The 14,387-nt window shown below is 41.7% G+C and overlaps 2 protein-coding genes across 2 annotated transcripts; both read left to right on the plus strand.

The window, feature by feature from the left end:
- On the plus strand, positions 1,834–6,400 carry LOC110435864 (disease resistance protein RGA2-like). Its single transcript, XM_021461947.1, has 7 exons — positions 1,834–1,854; positions 2,663–3,666; positions 4,570–4,847; positions 4,932–4,982; positions 5,088–5,344; positions 5,489–5,626; positions 5,726–6,400. Exons 1-7 carry the CDS (start codon positions 1,834–1,836, stop codon positions 6,398–6,400), a joined length of 2,424 nt encoding a protein of 807 aa, XP_021317622.1.
- LOC8076755 (putative disease resistance protein RGA3) lies at positions 8,694–12,428 on the plus strand. Its single transcript, XM_021461680.1, has 4 exons — positions 8,694–9,038; positions 9,116–9,232; positions 9,491–9,863; positions 10,355–12,428. The coding sequence occupies exon 4, from the start codon at positions 10,385–10,387 to the stop codon at positions 12,281–12,283; it is 1,899 nt and encodes a 632-aa protein (XP_021317355.1). The 5' UTR covers positions 8,694–9,038; positions 9,116–9,232; positions 9,491–9,863; positions 10,355–10,384; the 3' UTR covers positions 12,284–12,428.

The raw sequence follows: 14,387 nt of genomic DNA on the forward strand, positions 1-14,387 counted from the left end.
GTCCTTCTACTGCATGCCCCATAGTTGTACTCAACCTCTCCCACATCTTGACCCCTAGGAAAGGATATGGAGAGGTAGGGCGCCATCAAGTATGCCTTCGTTGACAGAGACCACCATGCACCGCTCACTCTGCGAGGACATAGAGGACAACCATCACTCAAGACATGGGGTCTTAAGGCGGATGCCATCCCCCTATGCACCTCTGCATAGATAGGACAACCCTATAGAATAGTGACGGTTGGTATGACAGTGCACCATCCAAATTCAACCCGATAAGATGGGCGTACAACCCCCTCCCCATACGCTATGGGATGGGTCACAAGACCCTAACCATATCATCACAAGACCAACTAGACCACCAAAAACCTTGACTCGGTATCCCAAGGTCGAGGTCCACGATGCCACGACCTAGGAAGACAAACACCAACCTAGAGTAGCCACCTACTCCTACACTGTCACCACGACACCACACAAAGAACTAGAAACAAGGACGACAGCCACAACATGACTGCACTACACAAGATAGTTGGTGAACCACTATCATGCCCATAGTACCATCCTGATCGGCACGATAGCACCACGCCATGCCATGGCATGGCGTGGGGAACAAGTTCATGATGACTACAGTGACAACCATGCCTGAACGTGCAATGAATCCAGGACAAGACAGGACAGATTGCTTGCCAAGTTTGCTCACTTCTCCCTCCCTCAGGCTCTCGACCACTCAAGTCCCTTGACTGTAATCTGCCCTTGAACTCTATATAAGGGTGGCTAGGCCCCCCTTTAGGGGGACAGAACTTCAAGACTCCATTTGGACTCTCGATTCCTCCTACTGTAAATTCCTTAGCTTACACACCCATATTTTTGGTTCTTAGAGCAATTGAACCGAGGAACACGAACTTGCTACCCTCTCTGAGATTGAACATAGGGCTCCGGCTTGAACTAGTATAATTTGTGTGTCTTGAGTGCTACCATCGTCTTCCTAGAGCAATGTGACATTCAGAAACCTACTCGTCAGTCTATGAAACACTGACACTAACTGATTCAGGTGGAGATCAGAAAGATAATCATTTCTCCATTTACACTAGGAGCTGGGAGATAGAAATACCTGCTTCACCCTGCTCCCTTTTATATCAACTCCCCTCGCTGCTCCCTTCTAGGAATCTAATGGAATCACTCCATCAGATAAAAGGGGTAAAGCTAAATGTGCCATTAGAGTAGTCTTCATCATAGAACATGTAGTAATTTTTATTTTCATTATATTATTTTTATATACCTGCCACATCAACTATAAACTTATTTAGAAACTATGCTCCCTCACTCTCTAAATAAATCATGTTTAATATAGATGTTTTATCTCAAACTTTTTAAATTTGACAGAATTTTATATAAAAAAGATCCAAAATTTATGCGGCAAAAACTGATTCGGACGACGCGAGGGGGCTAGTGCACGGAGAGGCGCGGCCAGGAGCAACGCAGCGATGTGGCATAGGCTCGATCGGGCGTCAGGGCTAGGGGCATCGCATGATGTAGCCAAGCGGGGCGCAGCACACGGGGCCAGGGTGCAGCGTGGTGCAATTGGACAAGGCGTCCAGGAGATCCACTGGAGCGCAGCCTTCTTCCCCAATTCCCATGGCAGATCCAAATCCAAGGAGGCCAGGTGAGGAGGTGTGGTGTGGTGGTCAGGCCAGTGAGGTTGGTGCATGGTTGGGCGGCGAATTAGGGCGACGTGGTCGGTTGGGAGGCGGGTGGTGTGGTTTGAGGACACAGCACGGCCAGCGAGGGCCCGGCGAGGCAGCGTGATGCTCCTTGCAGGCCCCACATGGACTAGCGATGACGCTGTTGCTGAAAGCAGTATGTGAGTTGAATGGTTTGTACTCCCTCCGTTCCAAAATAATTGTCGATTTGGGTTTATGTGTCACACAAGTTTGATTAGTTTTATAGAAAATACCTGCAACATTTGTATCACCAAATAAATTTGTTAAAAAACTAGATTCAAAGATCTTTCCGACAATACTAATTACGTAACATAAGTATTAATATTTTTTATTATATATTTAGTCAAAGTTGTTTCTCGGGAAGTGAGAATGACAATTATTTTAGGACGGAGGGAGTAGGTCTCGTTTATTCAACTCTTGTGAAAAATATTTATGTGGCATCATATTCGATACTGTAGAAACTATAATTTTGTTTATTCGGCTAAAACTAATACTATCTGGAGCTAAAAAAGTAGTTAGCTAAAAGATACTCTAGTCAGTTAACTGTTTACCGGTGAATGTTTAGATAATTAGCTAATAGGTAGTTGAGCCTAACATGCTAATTGGTAGCCATGGGTTTGGCTGAAAATTAGCTTATCCATTATATTAGTCTTCCTGTTTAGATGGACTAAGCTAATTTCTAGCTGCTATAGCTAGTTGTTAGCCTATGTGATCCGAACATGTCATTTTATAGTTTTCCAAAAAAAATGTTTTCTTAAACCATTATAAGTTTGAATATATGAACATAATTTCCATGGAACTCATGTAAAGTAATTATTTCTGAGGTCATTCATTTTTCATATTTTTATTTCCGAGTTGCCAATTTGTTTTGCCATTTTAGCACTGTGCCTTAATTATTTTTGTCTTGTAAAACTGATTGCAATTCTCTATTATGAAACATTCAGCTACCTGGTATTCTACACGTGCCTCTGGGAAATATGGAGGTTGTTTTAGTATCTGGACCTTTGAAGGTCATAGGGAACAAGCTAGCTGCATTGATAACCAGCAAGTTTGCCTCCGTAATGGGTGTGAGAAAAGACCTCCATGAACTCCAGCAACTACTTACTGAGATTACAAGATGGTTCTCCAGATTTGAAGATAAAGCAATAGAAAATGATCCATCGTTTTGCTGGACAACAAAATTAAAGGATTTGGCGTATGATATTGAAGATTTGCTTGATGAAGTCCACCTAGAAGCTGAGAAACACAAGATAGACATCGATGCTGACAATCATTCTACGGCTGACTGCTTCTGTGCAAAACCAATGTTATTTCTTTTCCGATGCAAGGTGGCCTCTAAGATCAAGGGAATCAAGGTGAGGTTTGCTGCAATTGTCAAGCAAAGAAGTGACATAAATACTGTACTGGACAATTCTGGAGTAGATCCATCTGTTCGAAGCAGACCGATAACTGGCGAGTTGTCATTCATAAGTAAAGTTGAAGAGTTCAGTATACCTGTGAGGGATAAGAAGAAGGATGACATAATATCTAGCCTTATAGATTCTGATGAAGGACTGAATGGCTGGATAGTTTCTATCATTGGAATAGGCGGATCTGGCAAAACTACATTGGCCAAACTGATCTGCCTTGACAAGAGGACAAAAGAGCACTTCAAAGATTCAATTTTATGGGTCCATGTGTCCCAAGAATTTGATTTGGAAAAGCTTATTGGTAAGCTATTTGAATCTATTGCTAAGAAAAAAGCAGATCGTCACACTCAACAGTACATGGTTAATGCAATTTCGAATAGGTTGAGTGGTAAGAAGTTTCTTCTTGTCCTAGATGATGCTTGGCATGACGACAGGGATGATTGGAAACAATTCTTGGTTCACATACGCAGTGGTGCACATGGAAGCAGGGTTCTACTAACTACTCGTGATCAGAAGGTTGCAGAAGCAGTTGGATCTATGTGTATCTTAAACTTGGAGTTCTTAACAGAGAGTGACAGTTGGATTTTTTTCCTAAAGAGTTCTGATCAGACACAGGAAGATATGGACTCTGAATTTGTAAAAGTAGGAAAGAAGATTGTGAATAAATGTGGTGGAGTACCACTAGCAATCAGAACTCTTGGGGGTGTACTCCGTGACAAGAGGGAAATAAATACTTTGAAGGCCATAGAAAGCAGCAATTTATGGAATCATCAGGATATAAAAGATCGAGTATTTGCATCGTTGCAACTGAGCTACTTTCATTTGGCAGACCATTTGAAACGATGCTTTACAATTTTCTCTATATACCCAAAAGGATATGGAATCAACAAAGACCACCTGATTGCCCAATGGATAGCCCATGGCTTCATCCATCCAATGAATGCATGCCAGCTTGAAGACATCGGAAGTGATTACTTTGGTTCCCTTGTGAAAGTGGGTTTTCTTCAAGAATCACCATTCAAAAGTCAGCATACTAAACAAATTGCATACAGGATGCACGACCTTATCCATGATCTCAGTCGACAAATTTTACAGCATGAAATGGTGACATCCTTACCAAGGAATATGTCGGGAAACAGTACTTACACATGCAGATATTTATCTTTGAACTCATGCAGTGAGAAGGTAGATGGGAGCTTACTTAACAAGGCACGTGCTCTCTATGTATCTGGTGGTAACCTATCATTTGAGAAACCATTTAAAAAGAGTTGCTATGTCCGCAGTGCTATTCTACAATATGCAACTGACACTCCATTTCCAATGTTCCTATTGAAGTTTAAATTTCTTGGGTATCTGGAAATGTATAATCTCAGATGCAGTGAACTTCCAGAAGCTATCTCTAGCTGTCAGAACTTGCAGACGCTTCATTTGGTAAATTGCAGAGGTTTTGTGACATTACCAGACTCTATTGGCAAGCTTATGAAGCTGAGAACTCTAGAACTGTTGCAGAGTACTGACCTTGAGAGTTTGCCTGAATCAATTGGTGATTGTCAAAATCTTCAATACTTGCTACTATATCTATGTGAGAAGCTCAGAGAGTTACCAAATTCTGTTGGTAAAATTGAAAGCCTGAGGGTGCTTCAGGTTGTCAAATGTCATATTGTCGATACAATTGAATTGAGTGGGGACCTTGGCAGGTTACAGACAATCAATTTGGCTGGTTGTAAGAGTCTTCGACACCTTCCAAGCACATTTGCTTGTGAGACCTTACGTTCTCTGAACCTTTCTCATACCAATATTGCAGAACTACCTAACTGGGTCACTTTGAACCATAATCTTGAATCTATAGACCTTAGTTGGTGCATGGAATTAGTGGATCTTCCTAAAGATATAGTGAAATTAAGAAGGCTTGAAGTTTTATGTCTAATTGGTTGTCACAAACTGTGTTGCTTGCCATCAGGATTCGGAAAGCTGACTTGTTTAAGAAAGCTGGGCTTGTTTGTTGTTGGGGCTGGTGTAGATGATGCAAGGATCTTAGAGCTTGGAAATCTTAAAATGATAAGTGGTCGCCTTGAGATCACCAACCTTCAATATTTAAGAAATCCAAGTGATGCAAAGAATGCTTGCTTGAAGCAGAAGAATATAGAGTTTTTGATGTTGAACTGGTCCCAAAATCAAATGGAAGAGGCTTCAGTATCAGACATGGAACATGACCTGGTTGTGCTGGACTATCTTGAACCACCATCTGAAATTAGGGAATTGATCATAAGAGGTTACCGAGGTCTCTACTTGCCACGTTGGATGACGAAGCAAAGTGACTCAGTTCCTTTATCTCTGTTCCTTTGTCTAACAAATCTACAGCTGCAGCAATCACCAAACTTGAAGCATATGCGAGGGCTTGTGCAATTGCCTTTACTGAAGAAGCTGCGACTGTGCAGAATGCCTAATTTGGAGGAGCTGCAGATTATAACATGTGCTTCTGATGTTACAGAGGAAGAAGTGTGTGTACAGCATTATTGTTTCCCTCTCCTGACCACTCTGATCATAGTGGACTGCCCGAAATTGGTTGTGAAACCATGCTTCCCGTCTTCTTTGCAGAGGTTATCACTGAAAAACAGCAATTATGAGCTGCTGCTATCTCCGGAATGCTCGTCCTCCCATCTGCTTTCTCACCTCAAGGATTTGAGACTAGAAGGAATGGCGGCATCGATGTCTGGCTGGGAATTACTGCATCATCTCACCGGACTGGAGTCCTTGGAAATCTGCCTCTGCAATGACCTGACACAATTACCAGAGACCATTCGTAGCCTCAGGTCCCTCAAGCGGCTGGAAGTCAAGCAATGTTCCAATCTTGTCAAATTTCCCGAGTGGCTTGGGCAACTGAGCTGTCTACAACAGCTGCTTGTCTTGGAAACCCCATTGATGGCCAGCCTTCCTCAATCGACGCGGCAGCTTACATGCCTCGTGAGACTGCACATTGGTGGTTGGCACAACCTGAAACAGCTGCCTGAGGTGATTCAGCACCTCACATCTCTTCACACGCTCAGATTGGAAGAATGCAGCGCGATGGCTGTGCTGCCGGAGTGGATAGGAGAACTCTCTGCACTTCGACGGCTTATTCTTGAAAGATGCACTGCCCTTGAGTCCCTGCCCCGTTCCATACAACGCCGTAACAGACTCCAGTATTTGTCCATTGCTGGCTGCCCTCATTTGGCAGGTTACAAGAAACAAGTTGGGGACGAGTGGCACCTTCTTCCCATATTTCTCAGGTAGACATACAAGCTTAAGATGAGGGCAGACCATATGTGGCATCATGCCAGCATCCGGCGGTTCAATCCCTGATACATAAAATCCATTTGGAAGGACATAACAGCTTTGACAGTTTTCTGTCTGTCAATATACAGGTCTTGTTTTGATCAACGGTGTCATAGGAGATGCACAATCAGATTATAGGACAAGGGTTGGTTGGGACTGTTTCAAGGAAGTGCGGAGAGTGTCCAAACAAATTGCATCACCATGTTCGAATGTGATCTGTCCTCTGTTTTTATCAAGTCTGTCATTCCATTCTCTGTACTGTGTGATCTTGCTTTGAGATAGATACGCAAAAAATCTAACGTGGTCACGGTCTTAGGAGACAAGTATTGCAAATTTAAGGATAAATTTAAGACCTAAAATGTATTAAAAAATTTCTATGCTACCTCTTTGTTCATGTCGTAACACCATCCATGTAACATCTATTCGGCTGCAATCAATTTCTTTTTTGTATCATCCTTCTATGTATGTGGGATATGTGTGTAGTTAAAAGCTTAGCTCACGACATATGAATATAGACTTTTCTAAAGCCCGCTCTACCCGAGCGTTGGCTTGAATGCAATTTCAACTAAGAGAAAAGAATGGCTTGAATGCATGAACCGTGTGTCGCAATCTGGGCCTAAAATTTTTCTAAAGTTTGCCTAAATCATCGTCTCAGTCTGGTGTTCCTCTGTTCATGATGGAAAGTTCATTATATATTTCTGAATCTGATGATTTTTCTTCTTGGACTGTAAACCTGATCTCATATTCCCTCATCTCAAAACAATTTATGTCACCTCCCTTCTAGGTCAGGAATTCTTTTCGAGGTGGTTTCATCATTCTGTTATGGTTCACAAATTTCAGTAAGTACTTGATAAGATTTTTAAACCAAAAAATTATATCTAAGCTTGTTAATCAAAATTTAAAATTTTCTATAAATAGAAAGGAGATATGAGAAACTCAAATAATATATCTAGTGGTTGTGAAAATGTCTCTAGAAACTTTAAAAAATAGATTTAGCTCTTCAAAAATGAGAAAAATATGAAAAGCAGCAAAAACCGTAAAATGTTCTAATCAATGTCTAAGCATGTTTTAAAACCTTTCCATAATAAAAATCTGATATGTGACTTCTAAAAGCATCTTTAAATGCATGAATTTAATATTATTTGGTGAAAGCTTACCAAAAAAAAAAGTAAGGAAGCACACATGCACATAAGTGAAGGACCATTTACTTACTTTATATATTGGCCTATATATCTTACGTGGGCCTCGTTTCTTAATCATCGGCCTAAGCAGTTATTTAGTTGCAAATTTAGTTTAGCTTCTGAAAAGCTTTTTCTGACAGAGCGTCAACCAAACAGATGGAAACTGCTTACTAGAAGAAGCTTCTCTCCACATACTCCCTCCATCTCACAAATAAATGTATTTCTTTAACTAATATGATTCATGTTTAACTATTCGTATTATTTAAATTTTTTATACAAATAATAAAATAAATAAATCATTATAAAAATATATCTAACAATAAAACAAGTCATAAAAATAAATAATATTTATTAAAAATTTTTGAATAAGATGAACAGTCAAATATGAATCATATAAGTCAAAGAAATATGTTTATTTGTGGGACGAAGGAAGTAATCTTTTTGGTTTTTTGGAATACGTGGGCTAATTTAGACTGCCCTGACTCAGCTGGAGGACGAGACCGTGTAGCCCTGCGCGCCCGCCCACCGACCGGCAGGCAGCAGCTGGCGCTTCGGTCTGCGGAACGTGGAATGGAGGTCCACCGTCTGCGCCCGCCGCATCACCAACGCCGACGGATATGGAACATGGAATAGCGTCCAAGGTCCAACGGCGGAATGCTTGTTGCTTTGGTTTAGTGGAAACCTGGGAATCTGGCACAGCGGCCTGCGTTGTGTTCGACAGAATGCCTGAGTCTGAGGGCATGCATCCAGCGGCAAGAAGACGGCCGGCCGCTACTAGCAGGGCGTCAGCGACCTCCCGGAGGATCCCATCCATCACCGTCGTCATCCACAAGGTTGTTTCTTTACTACTACTATCTTGCTAAACTTCTGCAGTTCCATTCATGCTTTAACTCGCTGCCATCCTTAGTCAAAGGGGAGGTTGCATTGTAAACAACCGTTCTGAATATATATCTTGTGACGTGCCTTTTGTATGTCCAAGGAAAAAGGGGCGATAGGAAATTCTAGTTGTTTCTCGGTGCTACTCAACCACATTTGCACACATTCAAACTTAGCATGTGGAGAATAATTAAGACTTGTGGATGGATAAATCCACAAACTTTTGTCACATGGAGGCGCCATAGTCCATTGTCCTCTGCTTTCTATCGACAACTAGTGCTAACAAGATGAGTCCTTATCATGCCACACCTTCTGCGGGTGTAGTTTCAAAGTTTAGTTTGGCAGGAAGTTTGGATTTGCCTTCCTTTACCACTCTTGACTAGACTTTTGTTTGGCAGCAAGTCACGCTTTACCTTCCTTTACCACTATTTACCAGTATTGACCAGACTTTTGTTTGGCAGGAAGTCTCGCTTTACCTTCCTTCAGAGATTCAGAGACTTGTTGAAATGCCTCTTCCCCACTAAAGTTATAGGACACAAGTGAGTGCCACCGGAGCTACCAAAGGCACCACTTTTCTCTGCTATCTCGCTAAACTGCAGCACCCACATTCTTGCAGCTCTGCATCCTGAAGACCTGAACCGAGAGGTTCAGTGATTTTTAGAGCCTGAAACACACTGCTGTGTTTGGAGTTATGGAGTAGGGAGAAAGAAGCTGATCCGAGCTCAAATTCAAGGTACCTGCTTGGATCCAGCACGCTGTTTGGTGAATAATTCTGCAAATCTTTGTCCCACTTTGTCCCTTGGTTTGTTTGGTGAACAAGTCGTGTTTTTCCCCCTTCCGAATCTTCTCATATAACACTGTACATACTGAACATCTCTGGTAGTCTTGTGTAGTGTCATACTGCTCTTGCTCTAGTATTTGGCAGCCTTTTTGCTATGCTAATGTATCGTAATTCCCAAGTCTGATAAACTCTAAATATACCATCTGACAGGCCCAATTCGAAGCATCCAATCCAATTCCATCAATTCTATTCCTCGGCCCCTTCGGATGCCAATGGTTTGAATTTTGGTTGCCAAGGAAATTTCATGGTGCCTTCCTTTCCACCTTCCTTGCTGTCTCCAAGGGTTGTTACATGTCTCATTCATACTATTAATCCAGAGAAAACATCTGACACTACATTTATTGGGCTTATAAGCATGAAGTAGGAAGATTTGAACTGGAGCTAAGCTGCACCTCCTGCGTTCTCCAACTCTTGCAACCTGAGCACCAAATGCTCCCTAGTTTCAACGGCACAGGGCAGCCCAGCAACTTGTTTGTGAATAAGTGGGATTGCACAAGGTAGCTGATCGGAGCTTGAATTCTAGGTACGTGCTCTGATTCCTCCTGCACACATATTTTCTTCCCTTGTTAAATACGTACTTATTAATCATGTTGAGTTCTTTTCTCTCATTTCTTACTGAGTGCCACCAAGTACTCAAGACAGCACAAGTATTATAATTCTGTTGCTCCTGCTCTGGCCTTCTGGAGAGGTCATTTGCATCCTGACTAATCTTCCATCCCTGCATCAATCATGTGGCATGGATCAGTAATTCTGTATAATCTAGTGGGTCCACCAAATAGAGCAAACACCAACATTCAAACTATCATTTTTAGTTTCTCCAACTGAGTTGGGATGTGAAAAAGAATAGAACATCCAGACAACTCAGGCTAATTCATAATTTTCAGATCTTTTATCATCCATTATTTGATTACAGAGTTGAACATCAATGTTGCTATATTTGCATGTCGACCATATTATATTAGTTTTGAATTGCAAAACTTGATATAACCGTTAGCTTTGCAATTTCATCCACAGGGATTTGTCATGCAATAGAGCCTTTCAATTATGAGTGGAATGGAGGCTGCTTTAGCATTTGGACTGTCAAAGGTTGTAGGAAACAAGCTAGTTTCACTGGTATCGAGTGAGTTTGCTGCCATAACTGGTGTGGAAAAAGATCTCTCTGAGCTCCAGAGTCTACACGCAGATATTACGAGTTGGCTGTCTATGCTTCATGACAGAGCAATGGAGAGTGACCCATCGCTTCGATGGTTGATAAAATTGAGAAATCTTCTTAATGACATGTATGATTTACTTGATGAAGTATACCTTCAAGATGAGAAACAGAGGGTAGATAGAGACCATGGCAAGCATGCTATAGCTGTCTGGTTTTGTGGGAAACCGAAGTTGCTTCTGTTTCGATGGAAGGTGGCCCATAAAATCAAAGCAATCAAGGTGGAATTTGATGCAATTGTGAACCAAAAAAGTGATGCCAATACTATACTACATAATTTACATTTGGATCAACTAATACAAAGCAAAAATAAGATAACTAGGGAGCCGTCCTTATTGAGTAATAATAAAGAGTCAAAAATACCATCAAGGGATCATGTGAAGAGTGAAATCATATTAGAGCTTGTGGCATCTAAAAAAGGAGAAGCTGGTCGTATAGTTTCTATTGTTGGGCTTGGTGGATCTGGCAAAACTACGTTAGCCCAACAAATCTGCCATGACGACAAGATAAAAGGGCACTTCAAAGGTAGAATATTCTGGATCCATGTGTCGCAAGAATTTTGCAGGGACAAACTTATAGGCAAGCTATTTGAAGCTATCATTGGGCAGAAGTCAGATCATCACGCTCAACAACACATGGTCCGTGTGATTTCAAACAAATTGAGTGGTAATAAGTTTCTTCTTGTCTTGGATGATGCTTGGCATGAGGACAGGCATGACTGGGAAAATTTCATGGTGCTCTTAGACAATGGTGCACCGGGAAGCAAGATTCTTCTAACTACCCGGAATCAAAGTGTTCTGGAAGCAGTGGAATCTAAGGCTATATTCAAATTGGCATACTTATCAGTGGATGAGAGCTGGAGCTTCTTTCTAAAGACTTGTGGATGGGTAGAGGAAGATTTGAGCTATGCTTTTATTCCAGTAGGAAAAGATATTGTCAAGAAGTGTGGTGGGGTGCCACTAGCAATAAAAACACTCGGATCTGTACTCTGGGAAAGAAGGGGCATAAATACTTGGAGGGCCATAAGAGAGAGTAATTTATGGGATGAAGAGAATATAGAAGCTCGTGTTTTCACATCCTTGAAACTAAGCTATATTTACTTGAAAGATCATCTGAAGCAGTGCTTTACATTTTGCTCTATATTCCCCAAAGGTTGTAAAATCAACAAACACTACTTGATTGAACAATGGATGGCCCATGGGTTCATCAAGTTGAAGAAGGAAGAGCTAGCACATGATATTGGAAACGAATACTTTGATTCCCTTATGAGAGCTGGTTTTCTACAGGATCGAGTTGAAACTTTGCCACAGAGAAGTGTATCTTGCAAGATGCATGACCTAATTCATGATCTTACTCACTATATTTTACAGAATGAAGTGGTGACGTCTCAACCGAAGAATATGACAGATTCTTCACAAAATTGCAGATATTTATCTTTGACATCTTGCAGTGGGAATGTTGAAAGGGCTCTATTTTACAAGGTCCGTGCTGTACATGTCTCTGGAGGTAACCCATCATTTGATAATCTTGTTAAGAAGAGTTTCTATGTCTGCAGTGTTGTTCTAGACTATGCAGTTGATACTCCGTTTCCATTATTTGTATTGAAGTTAGAATATCTTGCATATCTTGAAATACATCATGTTAGCTGCCCAAAACTTCCAGAAGCTATATCTGTCTGTTGGAACTTGCAGTCACTTCATTTTATTAGTTGCAAAGGTTGTGACATTACCTGAGTCTATTGGAAAACTTAAGAAGCTCCAAACTCTAGAGTTTAATTATATTACTGATCTCGAGACTTTGCCTCAGTCCATTGGTAACTGCCAAGATCTTCAGTCCTTGCAACTAAATTACTGTGAAAAGCTCAGAAAGATACCAAGTTCTGTAGGCAGACTGAGAAAACTAAGGGTGCTTCATATAATCGGATGTTCATCGTTGCAACAACTATTGTTAGAATTCAATGGGGAATTAAGCAACTTAATGACAGTAAACTTACATGGTTGTTGTGGTCTCCAAGACCTACCAACAACACTTTCCTGTCCGAAGCTTCGTACCCTTGACCTTTCTGAAACCAAAGTTACTGTGCTGCCCCAATGGGTTATATCCATTTGTACTCTAGAGTGTTTATACCTTCAAAATTGCGAGGAGCTACTGGAGTTGCCTAAAGGTATAATTAACTTAAAAAATCTTGAGGTTTTGAATCTAGTGGGTTGCAGCAAACTACAATGCATGCCATCAGGGCTTAGACAGCTGACCCGTTTAAGAAATCTAGGCTCGTTTGCTGTTGGGTGTGGTGGAGATGATGCGAGGATCTCAGAGCTTGAAAATCTTGATATGATAAGTGGTCATATGGAAATTACCAACCTTAAATACCTAAAGGATCCAAGTGAGGCAGAAAAGGCCATGTTGAAGCGGAAGAATATATGGAGTTTGGACTTGTCCTGGTCTTCAAGTCAAACCAAAGAAGAGTTAGTATCAGATGTGGAACAAGATCAGTGTGTGCTTAATGCTCTTGAGCCACCATCAAAAATTATGTTCTTGAAAATATGTGGTTACAGAGGCCCCATTTTGCCAAGTTGGATGGTGAAGCAAAATGACTCTTCTTGCTGTGCTGGTATACTGTTCAAGCAGGCCAGTTTATGTCCGTTCTTTCTCTAACAAAAATGACACTAGAAGAATTTCATAACTTAAAGTATATATGCGGACTTTTGGTGTTTGCTTCACTGAAGTCCCTGGATCTGCTCAGAATGGCTAACTTAGAGGAGCTGTGGACTACAACAAGTGGTTTTGAAATTCAGGGGGAAGAATCGGAAGCACAACAGTGTTTTCCTGTCCTGTCTGAAGTTCGCATTACATGCTGCCCGAAATTGAATGTGAAACCCTACTTCCCACCATCGTTGTTGTCGTTGTCTTTTGAAGAAAGCAATGAGCAGCTGCTATCCCCGTGTAGCTTCTCTCTACTTCCTCGACCTGCCAATGAATCTTCGTCATCCTGCAATGTGCAGTCTGCAGCGCCGTGCCTCAGGGAACTACAACTAAGAAACATGATGGGATCATCATCTAGCTGGGAACTACTGCAGAACCACACTGAACTTGAAATCTTGCATATTCAATGTTGCAATGACCTGAAACAGTTACCTGATAGCATTCGAAATCTCACCTCCTTAAGGGTGCTGTGGTTAACGGAATGCAAGAGGCTTTGCATGCTTCCGGAGTGGCTTGGCGAACTGCGTTCCTTGCAATCCCTGTATGTCTTTATGACCCCACTGATTGACAGCCTCCCACAATCGGCAAAGCGCCTTACATCCCTTGTCTCATTGCAAATTTGTCGTTGGGACAAAATGAAGGAGCTGCCTGACGTGATTCAGCATCTCACCTCCCTTCAAGTGCTCAACTTGGCACTATGTCCTGCACTGACTGTGCTGCCAGAGTGCATTGGAGAGTTGTCGGCACTTCGTCGTCTGCAGATCCAGCATTGCCATGCCCTTCAATGTCTGCCCCAGTCCTTACAACGGCTTACTGCTCTCCACGAACTGCACATCAGTTCCTCCCCTGGCTTGGCTAGGCGTTACAATCAAGGAGTGGGCCCAGACTGGCAACTTGTCTCTCACATTCCTGATGTGCGTATAAATTAGGGTGGACACGCGATTGCTGCAGTATCTATCCAATCAACCATTGGTACGTTCTACCCTCTACAGGTTCTGATTTGCAACTTTGTTTTTTTGAATTATTTTTGTGTTTTGTGCTGATTTATTTTATGTCACTCTTTGTTTCCTGGGCTGTTTCCAGACCGTGTTACTACTACTTGGTCCTCACTCCTCCCTGATGGAGGTAGAGCAA

Source organism: Sorghum bicolor, chromosome 5 (assembly GCF_000003195.3).
Source record: "Sorghum bicolor cultivar BTx623 chromosome 5, Sorghum_bicolor_NCBIv3, whole genome shotgun sequence".
NCBI classification, from domain to species: domain Eukaryota; kingdom Viridiplantae; phylum Streptophyta; class Magnoliopsida; order Poales; family Poaceae; genus Sorghum; species Sorghum bicolor.